Source organism: Choloepus didactylus, chromosome 18 (assembly GCF_015220235.1).
Source record: "Choloepus didactylus isolate mChoDid1 chromosome 18, mChoDid1.pri, whole genome shotgun sequence".
Taxonomy (NCBI): domain Eukaryota; kingdom Metazoa; phylum Chordata; class Mammalia; order Pilosa; family Megalonychidae; genus Choloepus; species Choloepus didactylus.
In genome coordinates, this window is record NC_051324.1 from 75,299,239 (window position 1) to 75,320,207 (window position 20,969).

At 47.1% G+C, this 20,969-nt stretch overlaps 1 protein-coding gene across 1 annotated transcript in view; it reads right to left on the reverse strand.

Moving 5' to 3' along the window:
• The window catches only part of NPLOC4 (NPL4 homolog, ubiquitin recognition factor), an 82,354-nt gene that overhangs the window by 53,743 nt on the left and 7,642 nt on the right, over positions 1-20,969 (reverse strand). Inside the window, exons 3-11 of the mRNA XM_037810694.1 lie at positions 18,407-18,519; positions 10,875-11,051; positions 9,294-9,342; positions 8,531-8,625; positions 6,780-6,903; positions 5,890-6,069; positions 2,709-2,795; positions 678-749; positions 116-242 (exon numbers count right to left, since the gene is read on the reverse strand). Coding sequence (XP_037666622.1) covers positions 116-242; positions 678-749; positions 2,709-2,795; positions 5,890-6,069; positions 6,780-6,903; positions 8,531-8,625; positions 9,294-9,342; positions 10,875-11,051; positions 18,407-18,519 — 1,024 coding nt within the window. The remainder of the gene's footprint in view (positions 1-115; positions 243-677; positions 750-2,708; positions 2,796-5,889; positions 6,070-6,779; positions 6,904-8,530; positions 8,626-9,293; positions 9,343-10,874; positions 11,052-18,406; positions 18,520-20,969) is intronic.

The following is a 20,969-nucleotide window of genomic DNA, read 5'->3' on the forward strand; positions in this document are numbered from 1 at the left end:
GTCTGTTAAGAAAAACCGTTATAACTAAGTTGAGAATGAAAAGCTACCAAAAGGAAAGGTAACATATATTAGTCATGCAGTAATATTTACAAAATAACTCTGTTCCGGTTTATACCTGTAGCCACTGCAGTGACAAACTTGGATCCAAAATGCCCATCAGGCGAAAGCCGACAGATGTTGGGATGCTTATTCTGGAAGTCTCCTGCAGTGATGCATTCTTCTGAACTCAGGAAATAGGTATCCTACAACACAAAAACTGACATATTAAATTTTACAGCATCATGTCAAAATATGCTATTTCCTCTTCAGAAGACAATAAAAACCAAGCTATAACATCTCAGAAACTGTGCTGAAACGGGATACCTGGACTCCAAGCCATTAGGAAATCCTCATATCAAACCACCCATAAACTAACAGGGGCAGTCAGATGTACCAGGCAACCTGCTCCAACAGCTGACCTCTGACCTCTGACCACCTCTAGTTATAAAGGGAACGTGGGTTTTGCTCTGTTAGACAGAATCAACACACCCAGCCTTAATTTATCAAAAGGACTACTTTGAAAAAATAATTCGGTCTAAAACCCAGGACAAGTTGTTCACAGAGACCCTTGGAAAGTAGCCCAGGCTGGTCTGTAACCAAGGCTGAGGGCTAAGGGCCTGCCTCTGCTACCACCTCACCTTATTGCGACTGTATCGGACTGTACCCTTTCGGGTGTCTTCTGAGACGAGGTCAGTAAATATCCAGCCAACCTTAATGAAAAAGGAAAATATCTCATGAGTCTCTCCCAGAAAAGGAAGACTGGCATTTTCTGGCATCTTCCCAGCGAGCCGAGGAACGATGTCCTCAGTAAGAGGCTCTTCCTGTGGGTCGGGTGGATCCGAGAGAGCCAGTCTCTCAGCTAAGACACACGGCCACATCGGGGCTCTCAGACCCGCTCCACGGAAACCAGGCCCCTTCCAGTGCTGCCGGGTCACAGAGGAGGCGGCTGCCAAAACGACAGTATTCGGCACCGACCGTGCGTCGCAGCGTGTAGGAGCAGGGGACTCGGCAGGGCCAAGATACCAGAGCAGCCAGGAAAGGGGACTTCCCAGTCCAACGTGGACACAGATAGCAGCAAGCAGACAGGTTCAGATGCCAGGTCTTCCTCCAAAAGACAAGAAGCAAATTCCCTAGTGAGGGTCACTAAAGAAAATACAAGCGGTAATGTAAGGGAGACTGCAGGGCTGGTGGAGGGCAGCTCTGAAGAGACGATGACCTGAAGCGGCAGACACCGTCACAGCCGCCTGCACGTCCTGCTGCAGTGCCAGCACCTGTCTGGGCTCTGTGACCCCTGGATCTTCCCGAGCCTGACCCTGCAGAGAGGCCAGCGAGGTGGGAGGCAGCCACGCTGTCGGCAGGACTGGCTTCCGGCCACACGCTCCTCTCTGCTCTCCTTTAGAGACCTCAGCTAGGCACAGAACCGCAACAGGGAACTCTTCAACCCAGCCCCTGCAACACAGCCTGGCAAATGTGGAGAATTTCACTTTCCTCAAAAATGGACAACAACTACAAAAATGCAAGGAAGGCATGACCTAAGAAAACGAGACTGAAAGGATAAATGTAATGCAGCACTCTATAAAACAGAAGTGACATCAAGCTGAGAATAATAAGAGTTAAGAGAAAAGTGTGCTGGAGAAGACCTTCTGTTAGAATTATTATTAAAATGAACTGTAAGTTCTAAGCAATCACAGATCAAAAAACTGTACCACATTCTCTTCTAAACAACAGACTATGAGAACTGACCCTAAATCAAGATTCCAATTCCTTGTTTGAAACGAGGGGACCTTTTTTAAAAGGGCAAAACTGTGAAACTGCCTTGCTCAGCAACATCCCTAAGTTTTCCATTACATTTCAAGCTTTTCCCCCTTTATCTGTAGAGTCTATTTTTTATGTTCTAAATTGATAAGAAAATAAAGAACAAAACCTAAAACTTACATAGTTTCTTAACACCGAACTTCTAAGATATGATCATGTTCCCTGCTCAACAAGTATCTACAAAAATCTACCTTTAAAGCTCCTGGTAACTTTATCAAGGATGGCAGGTACATCCTTGATAAAGGCAGTCTCAAAAAAAAATTCTCGCCCTGTCTCTAACTGCCCACTGAAACTAAGAAGGCTTATTTGCCCTGATGCCTATATTATAAACAGGAAATCCAATGATGATTAAAGAGGAAAAACCAGAAGCTACAACTGCATGAGGCAGAAAATGGGTGAAGCATACAGGACTTGAGCCCTTGCCATGTGAAGATGAGCTCACGCTCAGGAGGCAGGGCCAGGGCAGAGCGGGCCAGAGGCACAGGCTGGCAGCACCACCCTCTCTCGGGCAGGGGAGAACGGGCCTTGTTCCACGGGCTTCTACCCACCCCCTTCTGAAGCAGTCCTCAAGAAGCGTGGCTGCTGGTTTTAAATACAACAGCTCCTGCATTTGGACCATCTTTTTTATGCTCAGGGAAGTGCTCTCATTTTACTTTAAGTCTGAAAAACATAAAAGCTATTGGCACCCAATAAACACAAACAAGGTTTCAAAACATGTGGGGCCTGCCCCTGCCCTTGGGCAGCTGGGGAGAATGGGTCCCAGATGACACTTGGTCTACTGGACTGGCCTGGGCTTCCCCAACACAGAGCCCCACGCCCCCCCAGACCAGACCTGTCGATGGACGCTTCAGTACCTTCCTCAGGCCAAGTTTGGCAGCAATTTCATCGACCACCTCGGCTTTTGGATCTTCCAGAAGCTCCAAGCTGTTCTGTGTACCGATCTGTAGGGGATTCAAGAGAGAAGCTGGGTCTAGAGGAGGGGACCCAGAAAAGCAGCACTGCACTCCACTCCTTCTCATCGCAAGCTCACGGAGGAGTTACATTCTTCTACTCGCCAAAAAGAAGAATTACGGCAAAAGGAAAAACTCAGATAAAGCACAATGCAAACCCTTCCAGGCTTTTTTCCTTCCCCAACTGCAAAGTGCTTTTAATCAAGACCCAAGGAGAGAACATGAAGATGCAATATTCAGACTGGTTTATGTCTTAAAGTTCTTTACCGAGTATGAGGTTGTTCAGGGCTAGAAGAAGCTTTCTACACCTTACTGTTTGTTTTTAAAAGTTCCTTCATTGAGAAATGAAGTTATATTGAACTCTTCCTTGGATAAGCAGTTTCACTCCAAATAGGTTTGGCTAGATCAGGCAGGGTTAAAGCTGTAAGGCAACATCTGTTCCTAGAAAACAGCCTTGGAAATGTGTCTGCAGATCCTGCAGGGACAACGCACACCTTCACAGCCAAGACACCAAGTGAAAGAGACAGAAGGGATGCAGGGGAGAGAGAAACAGACACGCACACTCTCAATGAACAGGCAGCTGAACTCGGGGGCTGATCACTGGAGAACACTAGGCCCCGGGGCACGGCTGAGCTCAGGGTATGGCCTGCTCACATGCAACAAAAACTGACCACAGGAGCCCAACTTCCTGAGGCTGACGAAATTATGGGTCATTAATAATAATAATAAGTACCATACGAACAAAAGTCCCAGATGCAGGAATAGGGAAGAGAAGGCAATGCAAAATCGAGTTAACCTAATTGGGTAGAGCATCATAAATTAGTCAAATTCTGGCAAAGCAACAAAGAACTTTATGTCTGCCCAGGTATTACCCATAAGGAAACCATTAATACCTCCGGGGTACAGGTCAAATCACAATCTTAGAACAAATCTAAGGAAAAGTACTTGTTTAATGACATGTGGCAGCAGGAGCTTCAGCTTCTAATGAGCTGGAGGCTATTAGAGGACAACTGTTTCAACCTCCAGGATCCCCAATTGGGGAGAGCTGATGATGCCATTTAGTAGTGTGGACGCCAGAAATTCCTGCTCGAATTTCTTTTTCAGTCGTCCTTTTAACAGAACTGTTGAAACTCTTCATGAAAGAGACCCTCCGCAAGACTGAATGTGAGTACTTTTACCTCCCGAGGCAGCACCTTGATTACAGAGCACACCTGGTAACCCAAGCTTGTGATAACCAGGTTTCCACGGTGCTGTCTACTGCTGCCCAGAGTCTCATTCTGGATGACGACCCATCATAGCAGGCCCCGAAAGCACATCTGTAGTGAGAGTCATACTGCTGAACTAAGAAAGGGGCCGGTATGCATACACACAGCTGGGGTGTATGTGTGTGTGTGTGCGTGTGTGTATCTGCTTAATTTTAACAAATCACACTTTGGAAGACTAAACCAAAATTTTTAAAAAGTATGTGTGGGTGTGGGGAGGGGGTCTACGTATAGAAGCGAGGAAAGAGGGAGAAAGGGACGACACCTTGCTTGTCAATCTGACCTTGGAACTGTGAAAATCTTTTCCTTTTCTAACATTTTATTATGAAAAATTTCAAACATATAGCCAAGTTTAAAGAATCTGAGAGCGAACACAACCTAGATTCAGTCATTAACATTCTCTAAGCTCTATCACATCTCCTGCCAGCCGATCATCAGTTCATCTTATCTTTTCGTCGCATTTCAAAGTAAACTGTGGACATAAGTACACGTCCCCTAAATATTTTACAAATATATCATCAACTACAACTTGGTAATTGTTCAGTTTTGCTTTTGCAGTAAAAAAATACATATAATAAAATGCACATGTAAATATTTTCCACAATTACAAATTAAATTTGTAAAACTAATCCCTAAAAATTGAAAATAAAACAAATGAACATCAATGTGTAACTGGCTGATGATGTGATCAGACAGAGAAGACCCACCCCAACCGGCTTTAAAGCAGAGTAACGACTGTGCCCTCCAGAGGGGTGCACCTTAAGAACCCCAACCACACACACACAAAATTTATAACTGTTTTCAGTCATATTTTAGTGGTAGTTTGGGTATGGTTATTCTGAGATTATGAATATATCATGGAATGATAAAAAAATAATAATAACTCCACAATATCCTACCCGCCCTGGAGCAGGTGAGAAGTGGGCATGGGTGAAAGAGGGACAGAAACACAAGAGAAGAGCTGAAGCCACTGCTTGTCGTGGTCAGGGCAACTGGCAAAACAGGAATACAGGTGGTAGATTAGATAAAAATACTGTATCAATGTTAAATTTAAGTTGATAGAAGTACTGGTTATAAACAAAATATTCTTATTCTTCGGAAACGCACACTGAATTATTTAGAAGCCGTGATATTACTCTCTAAAGACTCCAAAAATAAAGGCCATGCACGGAGTACGGAGAGTGTACAACTGATGAAGCCAACAGGGCATGTGGTGTGGAGTGTTAAGGTCCCCAGAAGACGCCATGTTCTTTTATTGGAAACTTGTGGGGGCAGACCTTTTGTGGTGGGACCTTCTGATCAGATTGTTTCCATGGAGATGTGACCCACCCAATTCAAGGTGGGTCTTAATCCTTTACTGGGGTCCTTTTTGAGAGGACAAAGAACAACACAAAAGAAGCCCAGAGAGCTCAGAAAAACATCCAGAGATCCGACAGAAAAAACCCTGGGAGAAGCAAGCAACAACCCACAGAAACTGAAAGAGCCAGAAACTGAAAGTAACGAAACCCAGGAGAGAAGCACAAGCAGTTGATGCCACGTGCCTTCCCATGTGACAGAGGAACCCAGGATGCCAGCGGCCATTCTTCAGAGAAGGTATCCTCTTGTTGATGCCTTAAATTGGGACATTTCCATGGCCTTAGAACTATAAATTTGTAAACTAATAAATCCCCATTGTAAAAGCCAACAAATTTCTGGAATATTGCATTCCGGCAGCTTTAGCAAACTGAAACACAGGGGAAAAGGCCATCTGCAAAGGGTATCCCAGGCAGCCTTTGAAGCAAAGACATGCAGATGTCACACCCTGGAAGCCTGTGTGCTTTTACCTGAGGAGGCTCGTAAATCGCGGCCACTTCAGCCCTGATGCCGAGAGGAATGTCTTTGTGCTCTGTGTACCGCCCATACAAGTACCCGAAGTGCTGGCTCCCCGTCTTCCTCCAGAAGTCAAGGAAGCGGTCAGCAACAGTGTGGTTCTCAAACATGATATTGTCCACGTGCCTGTATTTCTTTTAAACAGAGTTAACAACAATGGAATAAATGAAAAATAGTGTATTTGTCCAGTACAAATCCTTCATAACTATCTTCTACCTCATTCTTCAAAAAATAACAAAACAAGTTTTAAGAATGTCCCCTGCCCTTAATCACAGTGGAAAGCCAAGCCGGCAACTCGGTTGTTACATTTAATTAGAGCCTGCACTGATTCAAATAACATGCTAGAAGTCAACTTTAGATTCCAGCGTGGGGGTGGGGAGGGTGTTCCGCCAAGAAATAAATTCAAGTTAATCTCGCTGGCATTTAGTTTAACTACAGGTTTTCACAATCTCTGGGGTAAAAAATGAAGTACAGTTTCAAAAATTGTTAAGGTGGGCATGGAGTTCTTTCTGGGGCACTGGCACTGGTTCTGTTCTTCCCCACTGAACCAAGTTCCTGTCCTAGACTGGCCTGACACCAAAGACTGTCCTGGACACCAAAAACTGAAGGCGCTCAGCTCATTCTCTCCCTGCAGGAGCTGAAGTCTTACAAGTGATTCCCTCAGCAAACGATCCCCCAAGAGGTCCATCCGCCCATCAGGAAACAGCTGAGAACCTGCTACGTGGGAGACGCTCTGCTAACAGCAGTGCCTTTCCAATGAGGAACTCTTCTGGAGACTTCCATCTCGGCCATGAAAGGAGACCAGACTTTTTGGCTGTCTGGACAGCAGTGGCCAGTGCCTCACCTGCCTGTTCAGTGTGATGGCGCTTGGCTGGCACTTGGTGCAGATGCCGTTAGGCCATGGGAGGTGGCCCTCACAGCCCGATTTGATCTTGCAGCTGATGTTCTCCAAGGCAACAAACTTCCCCCTGCAAAGAAGAGGCAACTTAATAAACATTAAAATGGGAAAAAGTTTAGCAGGAGACTGGAAATAATAAGTTCAATGTCTCATACTTCCTGAACAGAGCCCTAAGCAGCTAAATAAGCGTGTAGTAAGAAGCAGCAGAGAAAAAGCACCAAAAAATCTTTCTACTAAAAGTACTAGCAAAAGTGCCAGCACATTCGAACTTCAAGACTGCACAGGGATTCACAGGTATTTTCCTATAAAACTACAGTTTTTATTTTTATCATCATTAACATTTAGGAAGCTTTTCAAGAAAACTGCCTAATGTCTCAATCTAAATAAACTGTACCACTGAGAGAAACTGAACCTCTTTGTTTCATTAATTCGCCAGCAACTTTTACACTACTAGCCCAATACTTCCACATTTATAAGAACAAATTCTTATTCAGAGAAAAAAACCTGACTAGGATACTTAATGAAGTTATCTTTACTCTGCTTTTAGGCAAAATAAAATTAGAAGACCGTCCCTGCATTAGTCCCGGATCCTGCACTGACGTGGGCTGAATCTCTCGACAAGCGGCCTTGTCCTCCGCCCCCGTCCCCACCCGCCCAGCCACCGAGCGACCCAGCCCTTACTCCCCCTGGCAATGTTGTGCACACAACCACCCCAGCAGCTCAATGGTCACCAGTGTGCGGGCTGACAACATCCGCCAATGCCCCCGCCCCCGAGGGACACTGCCTTCCTGACTCAGGCCCCCAAAAGGCTGACCAAGTTATGCTGTGCCGTCATAAATCTGGCTCAGTGAGTTACACTACTTTCCCCAAGGACAGGCCAAGAGTGGGCTTTTTCTCTGGCCTAACTTAAATCAGCTATCAGTGGGTTGTCAGAGAAAAGCTGTACAACATTCTTCACAAGATGTTGCTGACTCGGGTTCAGCAACCATGTCCTCTTGCCATGTTGATGGGAATTATAAACTAACAGCCCCAAGTCCATGTTTTTTTGGTAAGCAGCCAAGAGAAGGGGCACAGAGGCAAGGACTTAGCATGGCCACTGCTGGCACCTTCACTCGTGAGCCTGCAACAGCTGTGGGTGCTGCCCCTGACCCCCGGCCCCTGCCAGTCCGACCTGCAGACCACACTGCTTAGGTGCCACCAGTCTAAGCCACTGCAAGCTCTGGTGAGTTCACCCCCATCGTGGCTGGGAAAATTAACCTGAAAACTTGGCAGAACTCTAGGGAAAGGGCCAACCCAGGCTGTGAAATAAGAGAGCTGAGATGACTACGGGTGGCTCCATTTTCCTGAACAGCAGAAGGATGAGTTTAGACACCGCAGACACGGCACAGCCCTACCACACCCCTCTCCCCCTTCACGCACCCCTCGCCTGGCCCGTGTTTGCCAGTGCCAGCCTGGCACCCACAAGCACTCTGAGACCTGCAGTGGTCTAGCAAAGCACCACAGAGCTGTCCACCCATCTGCTTCCTTTGTAGAATCAGGGCAAAATTGACAACTTCCAATGCTTTGTGTCCCCACTTCGAACGCCACTTTTCTTAGTCATATGCCTGGGGTCTATAAGCAACAATGCCAGAAACATGAAGGATTTCTATACACCGAGGCTGCAGCCAGAGCGGCCCGATGGCGCTCCAGTCACTTACTTGTCAGCCCCCCCAGTGAGCTTCCGGATGTAGGCGTGAAAGGACATGTGCTTCACGGGAGGTTCAAGATGGTTCAGGTAGTCCTCGTCGAAGGGCTGCCAAAACACAAGAGCAAGACAGTGTGGCCATGCACCCGCCGGGAGAAAGGGGAGGAGAGGAAGGGACAAGGAGGGGTGGGGGAGGAGAAGGGGAGGGAGGAGGGGAGGGAGGCAGCGAGTCGACTGCTCAGAGCAATAACCAGAGCGCGCAGCCTCTGCACGTCAGGCCCCCAGAGGCTGACAGGTGCAGGGGTGCTTGGTGATCTAGAACAGGTTGTTCCAGATCAGGATTGCGCTCCTCTGGGCGCCTCAGCCACCTCTTCCAATTGGAAATTAGCGTGTGTCTGGAACACCCAGAAGGCAGGTGGGTCTCAGGAGAAGCCGGCAAGGAGCCCCTGAAGACCACCACCAGTCGACAGCACTGCCAGGGTGACTCAACCTCAGGACACATCGGCAGAGCAGACGGGAGACTCAGAGCAGAGGACCTCCAAACGACAACAAGTGCTAAAGCTAACAGGCCTGGCTTCGGTGCACTGGGAAGGCCGCCCCTGCTGCAGCACCAACGCTGGGTGGCCCACACCACAGGGAGGGCCAGGCCTGTACACCAGGGCTCAGCCTCCTCTGCAGCCTCCACCATGGGGCCACGAGGCCCGGGCAACAAACAGGCAGCAACTCTGCACTGTGGGGAACAGCAGGGGGAACACCCCGACAGCCCCGGGACTCACCTCCAGAGGAACGCAGTGCACACACTTTCCCAAAGGGCCGTGCCGGCATCTGAGGGCGGTGAACAAAAGGGCACAGTCGTAAGCATATGCTTGCTTCTCAGCTGCTCTCCCAACATTGTGGACATTTAAATAGTGCATTACATTTATTCAAGTGCTCCCCTATGGTTTTTATTCTAACAGTCTGGTATTTATTCCAACATGTGTTAAAACAAGATGACCAGCCGTGTGATTTCATGGACATTAACTGCTTATAATGATACTCACTAAAGAGAAAAGTGAGTAGATATAAAGTCAATTTAACTGTAAATGTTAACTAAATAAGAAAGTTGCTGTGTGGACAAGGCAAATCCTCAGAATTGAACATAAATTACTGAAATTTGGCAAATACTTCAGATATGTTTTGGCAAAAAGCTATAAAAGATGCTCAGATCTGTGGGTTTCATACATTTTCAGTCACAGAAACCTTGGAAACTCAACATGGAAGATATAAAAACAGGCTGCGGGTGGGAAGGCAGAGCAGGCAGTCCCCCCTCCGGGCTTGACTGCACGGCTGCAACATCACTCGCGGAGCCCCCTTCGGCACTGGGTGCGGAGTTCTTTGGGGCAAAGACAGCCCCGTGTCTCCTGACAGGCAGTCTCTTATCAATAATCCACCAGAATGAAAACACGCGCAAGCAAACACACACACACATGCACGCACATGCTTAGAAGCTCCCCAATGGAGCCACAAAGACATGGACCAGGAAGAGAGCTACACCAGGTCCCTGGGCAAGACACAAATGGAGGTGGCATGCAGCCCAGGGCCACGGCTGTCAAGCGGCTCCAGACCCACTGCAGCTGAGCACCACCGCTGGCTCTTTAATCAAAGACACAGAAGCTGCTAATGCAGCATTCACAACTCCAGTATGTCAAGATCAGCACCCGATTACATCTGCTGAGTTTGGCAGTTAAAAAATATACCAGCAGCCTTCTCCCAGACAGGCACACATCGCCAAGTGTAAAGGCAGAGGTTTCTAATTGGTTTCTTTAAAAAGATCTGCAGGAAATCTAAGACAAACAAATGTACACATGCATAAGAATTCTATACAATCTAGATAGAAAATGAATATTCAAAGGAGCCAATAAAACCTCAGCAAATGAAACACTAAAACAGTGGAGAGCGTGTACCAGGCAAACATTAGGACTGTTCTGGAGCTTGCCAGTGAGGCCCCGGAAGGACCCTCAGCCAGCAGCCCCCTCCTCCACCACCCCACCTTCACCCCATTAAGCCCGGAGGGGAATCGAGTATTTCCAGGGGCGGATCATCATTAGAGACCTGGTTGAGGTCCCTTTCTCCCCAGGACACCTTTCAAGTATCAGTGTCCAAACACTTCAGAAACGTTTAAAGTGCGTGTGGAACGTACCTTGAGATCAAACAATGCAAAAAAAACAAACAAGATAATCTGAAGTGCAATTTAACCTGAAAATAGGCCAAACTAAAAACCTTCATTTTTACATTTTTTTGTTAGATACTTGAGGCAGGACATACTCTAAACCCCTCACTTCGCTGACTGGGGAAGTCCCGCGTCCAGGGGCACTTACAGCTGGGGGTCCCGGCTCCTGTAGATCTTGCCATCCTGCCGGCTCAGGTACTGGTCGATCTCGTCCTCCTCCACGCTGGGAGCCCCGGAAGCCTTTGGCCCCAAGGACGGCGACGTCTCCATCTCAGAGGACGGCCCAGCCAGGCTCGCGGGGAACAGGAACAACAAGTCGCCATGTCTGCTCAGATACAAACATCACGTTGGTGCCTCCCAGCACGCCACCCCACCCAGCCGCACACACGGGAACCCCAATATGTGACTAATGTCTGCAAAGCACAAACCCCGACGGTTCTGTAGCACTAAATAATGAGGTTTCCCATTTTAAGAGGCCAGAACTCCCTTTTAACTTCTTATGTTTCTGGACTTCATAAAGATCAGCAGCAGATTCTCTATAAACTGCATTCTAATTTCTTTAAAATTTTATTTTAAAATGTATCCTATGCATCAGGTGTGTATCCAACTGACATAAATGAGTACATGACTGCCTGACACGCCTTGAGGTTCTAAGGGCAGCTTTCCCCTCGCCCTTCCCTTTTTTAACAGACTCTCACTTTCCTGTTTCAAGACTCCACCCTCTATATGGCCCCTCCACACACACACAGTTTATCCACACAGCACCCAGCTTTCCATTTTTCTCTCCATTCACACACATGCACACACACACACATACATGGAGGAGGGGTTGTCACTGTTTTACAAAACGGGGCTATCGCAGACATACTTTCCTCCAATTGCTCTTCTCACTCAGCAGTCCCTCGCAGAAACTCCTCCATCACAGCCCATCTGCTCCTCATCGATACTTTTAACGGCTGCACAAAATTCCCCAGCAAAGCCAGCAGAGCATCCTCTGCCCTGCTCAGCCCGAGGGACCCTCACCCTGCAGGTTTCTGCCACCATGAGCAGCACTCAGGAAACATCCAGGCAGACACCACGTGGTTTTATTTCTGTAGGGCAGTGTTTTAGTTTGCTAGTGCTGCTGGAATGCAAAACACCAGAGATGATTTGGCTTTTAAAAAAGGGGGTTTATTTGGTTACACAGTTAGTCTTAAGGCCATAAAGTGTCCAAGGTAACACATCAGCAATTGGGTACCTTCACTGGAGGAAGGCCAATGGTGTCCGGAAAACCTCTGTTAGCTGGGAAGACATGTGGCTGGCTCCAAAGTTCTGGTTTCAAAATGGCTTTCTCCCAGGACGTTCCTCTCTAGGCTTCAGCTTCTCTCCAAAATGTCACTCTCAGTTGCTCTTGGGGCGTTTGTCCTCTTGTAGCTTCTCCAGAGCAGAAGTCTGCTTTCAACAGCCATCTTCAAACTGTCTCTCATCTGCAGCTGCTCTCTCAGCTTCTGTGAGTTCTTCAAAGTGTCCCTCTTGGCTGTAGCTCCTCTTCAAAATGTCACTCTCAACTGCACTGAGTTCCTTCTGTTTGTCAGCTCATTTATATGGCTCCAGTGATTTAATTTAGACCCACCCTGAATGGGTGGGGTAACACCTCCATGGAAATTATCCAGTCAGAGTCATCACCCACAGGTGGGTGGGGTGAATCTCCATGGAAACACTCAAGGAATTGTAATCTAATTAACACTGATACATCTGCCCAGACAAGATTACATTAAAGAACATGGCTTTTTCTGGGGGGCATGATATATACAAACTGGTACAAGCAGGTAGGTCCCAGAAGTGGCATGTTAGACCGAAGGTTGGTTGGTTGTTTCTAAAGCCAATGATATACTACTTCCCCAAAAAAAGCTGTAACAATTAACATTTCCACCAGCAGGATTTGGTTTCCCATGGTTTTAAATGTAAATAATGCTCTTCCCTTGATCAGCCTCACACTGCTGACTTAGTGAAGGACCCAATTAACTCAGCCAAATTGTTGCAACCTGAGGCTAAATAAACATTTTCAACTCATGAATAGCGTACAGAAGCACTGTGGGTTCCTGTGTCTCAGTGATTGAGACCACAGAGATGGTTCGCAGCATGAAAAAAATCAACACATGTCTTAGAGGAAAGAGCATAGCATTATCATTCAATAAATATTTAACTGCTGTCAACAAGATACACACAGGAAAAAAAAAAAAGCCTGAAGAGCAGACTGCCACGCACCAAACCAATGAACGGGAGGGAGCAGTGTGGAAAGCTGAAGGCAGAGAAGCTGTGAGGGACACCTGGATATTAAGAGGCTGGGTTGAGGCTCTTTATTTCTGTATCTTTCTCAATATTTCCTTCAATTATTTAGGGGTGATCATACAGCCAAATCTTAATCAGAGAACTATGCCTCTAGCAGATCAGATCATCCTAAACACCCCTCAGCTATAAAATACTTCCCCAGCCACTAGATCAGTTTTAACAAATATACTTTAAAACACACTGCTGAGCTATAAACAAAGTAAAGGAAATCCCCACAGGTCCCAAACACAACAGCTCGCTGAAGCAAGTCTGGTAAGGGACACGGAGCTCATGTGGCCCTCCAGGCCAAGGCCACTCCCAAGAACTGAGTCTGGGCCCTGACCTTCCTACCCAAATCCAGCTGCTAAGCCTGAGATTCCCCAGGATGTCTAAACAGCTGGGAAAATCCACCAGCTAGAAGTAGGAACCAAGGAGGAGTCCCATCTGCTCCAGCCACTGCAGAGCAGGGAAGAGGGTCACCTGTGAGATTGTAACCAAAGGCCTTCTTTGCCACACATCTCGGGTGGAACCGATGCCACCTGGTTCAGAACCCAAAGACAAAAAATTAACTCAAAGTGGCCCTGGGTCAGCAGCGCCCCCTGGTGCCAACAGGAGCAAACACAAACTTCTGTGGAAAAGCAACGAAACCTAAGTCCCTTCAGATTCCCAGACCAAAGAGAAATACAGGCTGGCAACAAAAAAAATCACTAAATGCACGAGACCAAGAGTAAGTAGACAACAATAAACAGATTCAGACAGCCAAGGACTTCAGATTTTGGAATTATGAGACCGAGAATATAAACGTTTATAAGAAATGCTATATAAAGGACAAAAGGAAAAAAGCAGGCACACAACAAGGGACGGTGCCAACGACAAGGCAGAATTCTGGCAACAGTGTGGCAGGGTCACACAGTGGCTGGTCCTTCCCCAGCTCCCTCACATGGAAAAACAGATGTGCTGGCTTGAATGTATTAGATCCCCCAGAAAAGGCCATATTCTTTGATGTAATCTTGTGCGGGCAAACATATCAATGTTGATTAGATTGTAATTCTTTGAGCGTTTCTGTGGAGATGTGCCCCACCCAACTGTGGGTGATGACTGATTGGACAGTTTCCATGGAGGTGTTACCCCATCCATTCAGGGTGGGTCTAAATTAAATCACTGGAGCCATATAAATGAGCTGACGAACAGAAGGAACTCGGTGCAGCTGAGAGTGACATTTTGAAGAGGAGCTACAGCCAAGAGGGACACTGAAGAATGCACAGAAGCTGAGAGACAATTTGAAGATGTCTGTTGAAAGCAGACTCTTGCTCCAGAGAAGCTAAGAGAGGACAAACACCCCAAGAGCAACTGAGAGTGACATTTTTGAGGAACTACATCCTAGAGAGGAACGTCCTGGGAGAAAGCCATTTTGAAATCAGAACTTTGGAGCAGACGGCAGCCACATGCCTTCCCAACTAACAGAGGTTTTCTGGAAGCCACTGGCCATCCTCTAGTGAGGGTACCCGATTACTGATGTGTTACCTTGGACATTTTATGGCCTTAAGACTGTAACTGTTTAACCAAATAAACCTCCTTTATAAAAGCTGATCCACTTCTGGTGTTTTGCATTCCAGCAGCATTAGGAAATTAGAACAGAATAACCAGACGGCACACCAAACCAAGACCAATGGCCATGGGGCCCATGGAGGTCAACACCTGTGTGGACAGCAGCCAAGAGGAGCAAGCACAAGTCTGGCAGGCAGGAGAACGGAAGGCCCTGCCCAGCCCCCCAAGACACACCAGAGGCCTGGGGGAACCAGTTGAGAGCAGGGCTGGACCCAGGAAGGAGCTCAAAGCAATGCAGCCCGTGTGTCTCAGAGGTCAGGCCACCACCACTGAGAGGCACTGGAGGCGAAGTCAAAGCCGACAGGTGCAGGGCTGACAGAGAAGACCCAGCCCCAGTGGGCTGCCACAGCCCTCACCACCACACAGAAACAAGGGAGGAGGGAGTGCTGTCTTCTGAGTCCACAGTGTGCAGCGTGGGGGGAGCAAACAAGTAAGGACAGGATGCTCTAATTCCATGTCCCTGTATCCTGAAGAACCAGGATATCAGTGAGAGAGAAAACAAAAGTAATAAAGATGATACTTAAATAAAACCTTTAAGTTTTGGGTATAAATTTGAAATGTCAGCATGAACTCGTGAGTTATGCTGTATTTAACAACTATTACCTAGTTCCATCCACTGCAAAGCCCAGGATCCAGGGCTGGGCCAGCAGTAAGGAACACCTGCCTTTCCAAAATGACTGTTCCCCCGGTGCGCAAATCAGAGGAGAGGAGGAGCATCTCTTCAAAGGGTCTCAGCCCATCAGCAGACCCTGAAAAGTGGCCTGTGAAGAGCACCGTTCTGTGACCCCCATTGAATTCACGGCGCCAGCACTGAGAGTCAACGGCAGCAGACATCTACACAGCGCGACCACCAGACCCCCTGCGCCTCCCGAAGGAAGGGTGCATCACCGCCTACGGACTTGCTGAAGGGATGGGACCTGAATCTGACAAGCCTCCCCATGCAGCTTCCAATCTTCAGGAAACCCAGAGGACAGAGGATGTGTGGACCAGCACCATGACAGTGCAATCTGCAGAGCCAGGCCACCAGCTGGAGCCCCTTGAGAGACATTTTGAGAAAAAGAAAGGGATGAATGGGGAGCATGAGCAGATGCAGAATACGTAACAAACCTTTTATGCAGTGTGTGAAGCATAAACATCTGGGTAACGAAACAATAAAGACATGCAAAGAAGTGGCATCCAGAGAACCAGAACCCTGGGTACTTTCAGGGAGAAGCTTCTGGAGTGGCTGGCAAGGCTCGGTATGTCTACCTGAGTGGTGTTTGCAAAGGTGTTTCAAGCAATAACCCATCAAGCCATACACTGCTCTAAAAGGCTATCTGTATGTGTTTCAATTAACAATAAAAACAGGTTAAAAGAGAGAACACATGCACAAATAACAGGAGAGAAGCAGGGGTAAGAGTAGAAATGGAGAAGACTGGCCATAAGTTGAAAATCTTCCAGCTGGGTAAGGGAACATGTGGGTTCGTTAGTATTTGTCTTCTTTTATATATGTTTAAAACGTTCAATACTAAAAAGTTTTTTTAAAACAAGCAGCCAAATTTGAAAAGAAATCAAACAATTTTTTAAAGTGAAAAACATAATCACTGAAATAATAAAAGAGGATGGAGGAGGGGTGATACGTGAAAAGATAATGGAAAAGAATGTTCCAGAAGTGATCAAAGGTAAGAATCAGCAGATACAGAAAACACAATTTGCATTAAGGACTGAAACAAACAGATAAAATGAGAGCCACATCATATCAAAGAGAAAGCAAACAGAGTCTGGAGACCCTAAGACAAACAGAAGACCTTAAAAACAGCCAGAGAGCACAGAGAGAGCACCTCCAAGGCACAGCAGCTACAATTACAGCAGACAGTTGAACAGCAACAGTAGAGCCAGAAGACAGTGAAATGAGATCTTCATAGAGCTCAAAGAACCAGGTGAAATCATGATACGTATCAGATGAATAACTCTCAAGCAATAATGAAACTTAGTTCTCAAAGTCTATATCCATGTTGGTCAATAAGTGTTATTACTATCATTAAAAAGATACTCTCTGCAAAATAAGCCAGACACAAAAGGACAAATATTGTATGATCTTGTATATGTGAAAAAACTAGAGTGTGCAAATTAATAGAGACAGAAAGATTACAGGGTAGCAGGGGCAGGGCAGGGAATGAGGAGTCGATGCTTAACAGGGTCAAAGTTTCTGTTTCAGATGACGGAAAAGTTTTAGTAATGAATGGTGGTGACGGTAGCAAGATATTGTGAATGCACTGAACACCACTGAACTGTATACTTGCAAGTGGTTAAAATGTGAAATGTTATATTGTATATATGGTACCACACACACATACTCTAGGATAATTCATGAAAACATGCATTCCGAGTGCCACCACTGGGACTTCCTAATTTACAGGACCTCTGGTTTTATGCTGGTATTTTTACAACACTGAAGTTTCGATTGCTTCCTCTCAAAGCTGTTTTACTCTGTAACCTTCCTTTCTTGTATCCAGCTGTTAGAAAAGTTTAAAGAAAAAAAAGTTTTCATATTCTGAGTGCACCTCTTGTGCAGCTGCCATGCAAATCCCTTCACGTCCACAGCAACCAGCAATCGCATGAAGGAGGCACTGCCACCCTTGGCTGACAAGGCCGATGAGGCCCAGCGAGGCTGAGCACCTTCCCCAGGGTGTGCCGTAGTGAGTGGGGAGGAGTGGGGATGCAACCACACAGCTGCCATGAGAAACAGTCGTCGAGCCGCACAAGGCCTTTACAAGTTGAAAATGGACCCAAACAATAGTGAAAGGCTTTATTTAATTAAAGTGGGAGGCGAACAGGTGCCCAATAAATATTTCCTGAAGAACAAGAAAATAAATGCTGTAATTGTACATTTTCCCCTAGGTATAGTAATTTGTGAACCTAAAAATGACCACCCGAATCACCACAAATGCATCTGGCCAGTGGTGCTGTCTCGGCCCCTGGGAGGAGCACACTGCACCCTAACAGAGGATCAGACTGACTTCACAGGCGCGGGGCAGTTATGAGCAGGGGGCCACGAACCGCTGTAGACAAGGCGCAGGACACCTTCTGTACAGGGCCAAGAAGTAGGTATTTTTGGCTTTGTGGCCATACAGTCCCTGTTACGACTCGGCTCTGCCCCTGGAGTGAGAAGGCAGCCGCAGACACCTCAGCGACTGGATGTGGCTGCTACAAGCTAAACTTTACAGAACTGGTGGCAGGCTGTCGTCTCCCAGCCCGTTCTAGAGTAACTACAAAGGTGGGATGTGCATCCCGGAAGCCCCAGCTGGCACCACCAACTAACTCCAAGGAGCAACGTGCTCTAGGGACCTTGCTGGCAAGGACAAGAGGAGGCGACGGTGCTCCACAGCCAGCCTTCCTCCCTTCCCCTAACACGCAGGGCTTGAGGCGCACAGAGGCAACTTGATTTCTTCCCACAGAACGACAGTCAAGGTCTTTTCTCCAGGGAAGAAGCTGAGTGTGCAGCTTACCCCATCTCAGGACCCAGCCCCAGGCCTATAGATCTCTCCTCAATGACACATATCCCAGAATATTGCAAAGTCAATCAAATCTGGCTCAAGAGTAACTGCAGATTCAGTAGGACTGCCGAATACCCGGCAAGAAATATGACAGGCTGAATTCTGGCCAGGGAGCAGAGCTGTAATTAGAGTGGCGTGAGGAAGAAGGAGGAGGCAGTGAGCTGCCCGGGGCCAACACGGCGCCGCAGTTCCCCCCAAGCCCGGAGTGCTCCCACTGGGCACATACTTGATCTTTAGCAGGTTGAGGGATTTGTTGGATGATGCTGTTATCTCTCCAGTCTTGTTTCTATTGATGTAAACTGAAAAGCCGTTATTCTGGAAGCCGAACTCCTTTGCAACCTAAAATAAGCCCAAAATAAGAGGGATTTAGTAAACCATGTGAGTACCACTGCACACACGCCAGGCCAGTGGGAGAGCACTCAGAGGACTCCCTCGCTCCAGGGTTACAACTGCTCCTCGTGAACCAAATTCCCCTTGTTGTTTGGCTCTCCATTTGTACTTCTCATGCAGATGTCAATTAAAATGAGAAAAGTGGCCCCCCAAAAAAGCAAATCTTTTGGGTAAATGAAAGACTGCCCGACACATTTAAGAGTCTGAATCAAGTGAGAGTCAAAGCCATGTTTGGAAACTTTACTTTCTACTCTGAAAATCAATCATAAAAACCCAATTCCAATCTTAAAACCTTTTGGCAGAAGGGAAGTGTGGAATGATATCATTAATTCAGTAATAAACACTGTCAGGCATTCATTCATTCAACAAATATTACACAGTCCTGTATGTCAGGTGCTTGGAACAAAAAGTGAGTAAGAACAAGGTTCTGGCTGCCAGGGATCTCACTGACAAAGGGAATCACAGGTTGAGAGGAGTGCTACACCGGAAGAAAGCAGGACAGAGAGATTCAGAAGCCACTCCACATGGGAGCGAGGAAGCGATAGGAGGAGAGAAGTGAGCCTGCCCTGCGCAGAGCCAGGAACCAAGGAACAAGCACACGGCCAGGAAGCAGGAAAGGGCTTGGAAAGAGAGGCCAGTGAGGCCGGGTCCCACTGAGGCAAGGCTGGAGTGGCAGACAGGAGCCAAACCACAAGGGACCCCATGGGCTGGGGTGGGGGGGGTGTCTGGAAGCCATCCCAAGAGCAGTGGGAAGCCACAGAAGGGCAGAGGTACAGGTGACCAAGTCCTTTCTGTTTCTTCAGCACCACTCAGCTGCAGGTGGGAACAGACTGCTGCAGAGAAATCTGTCAGGAAACTGCAGCAGTTGTCCAGACAAAAGGACCATGGCAAGAGACCACAGTGGAGATGGAGAGAGGAGCACAGCTTCTGGCTATCAGTTCGGAGATATAAACAGTAGCCCTTGCTAACAGACAGGATGAGGGAACAGGAGTGGAATAAAGGAAAGGAAGCCAAAATAGTGATGCTGAGGTTTCTGGCTTAAATAACTTGGTGGAACCATGAAAGTAAAGGCTGGAGGAGGTGGACTGGAGGGGAAATCAAGGCTCCATTTGGAGCTTTCGATTTGAGGTGACTATCAGATACCCCAGAGGAGGGTGGGTATCTGAGCCTGGTGCCCGGAGAGTGACCCGAGCTGGGGCGGCACGTCTAGCAGCCACAGGCGTAGAGGAGGCTTGGAGAGCCCTGACGCCAGTGAGGTGACCTAGGCAGGGCAGGGGTCAGAGCGCTGAGTCCTGGGCCCTCCAGTGGGAATCCAGGGAGAAGAGGAGAATTCAGTAAAGAAAACAGAGAAACGGTCAGCAAAGGAGGACAGAACCTTGAGAGAGCAGAACACTGGAGGCAGTGAGCCGTGTGCACAGGGGGCATGCCCTAGGACACCCACCACAGCACTGCTCAAGACGGCCAAGAGCTGGCGCAGCCTCAACTCCCGCCAACAGGAGAGTGGACACGTGCACCAGACAGCGAGGATAACAGGGAGCTGCATGCGAGTCGATCTCTAAATGATACTGAGCTGAAAAGATAGCAAAGGCTTCTGCTTGTAACAGAGTAACTGGTACCAGATTATAAATATGTTCAAAGAATAAAGGAAGGCATGTTCAGGGAACCAAGGAAAACATGGTTAAATGAATGGAGAGAGAGAAATCTCACAGAGAAACAGAAATTATTAAAAGAATCAAATGGAAATTTTAGACCTGAAAAACACAGTAACTGAAATGAAAATTCACCACATGGGCTCATCAGCAGAAGGCAGACGGCAGAAGAGAGTCACTGACCCAAATGTGGATTAACAGAAACAAAAGCCTGAAGACAGAGCTGTGAAAGGTCAAACCATCACCTGTATACATAACAGAAGTCTCAGAAGGAAACGGGAATGAGGATAGGGCCAAAAAATATATGAAGGAAGGATGGTGAAACACTGCTCAAATCTGATGAAAAACAGTGAACTAACAAATGCAAGAAGTTCCACATACCCTGAGCAGGCTGAAGACATTGAATAAATACAAAGAAAACCATCCCAAGGCACATCACAAACAGTGCACAAAAAGTAAGAATAACCTCTGGCTTCTCATAAGGAACAATGGTGACCAGAAGACAAGGGCATGAGTTGTTTAAAGTGCAAACTGCAGAAAAAGACAAAAATTAAAAAAAAAAAATACTCAAAATTCTATATCCAGTGAAAATGAAGATACAATGAAAACATTTCAGATAAACAAAAACTCAGAGAACATGTCGCCAGCAAGCCTCCACTACAAGAAACACCAAAGAAGTTCTTTAGGATGAAGAGAAATCACAAGGATGGAAACTCAGCTGTACAGAACATCACCAGAAAATAAGACAGA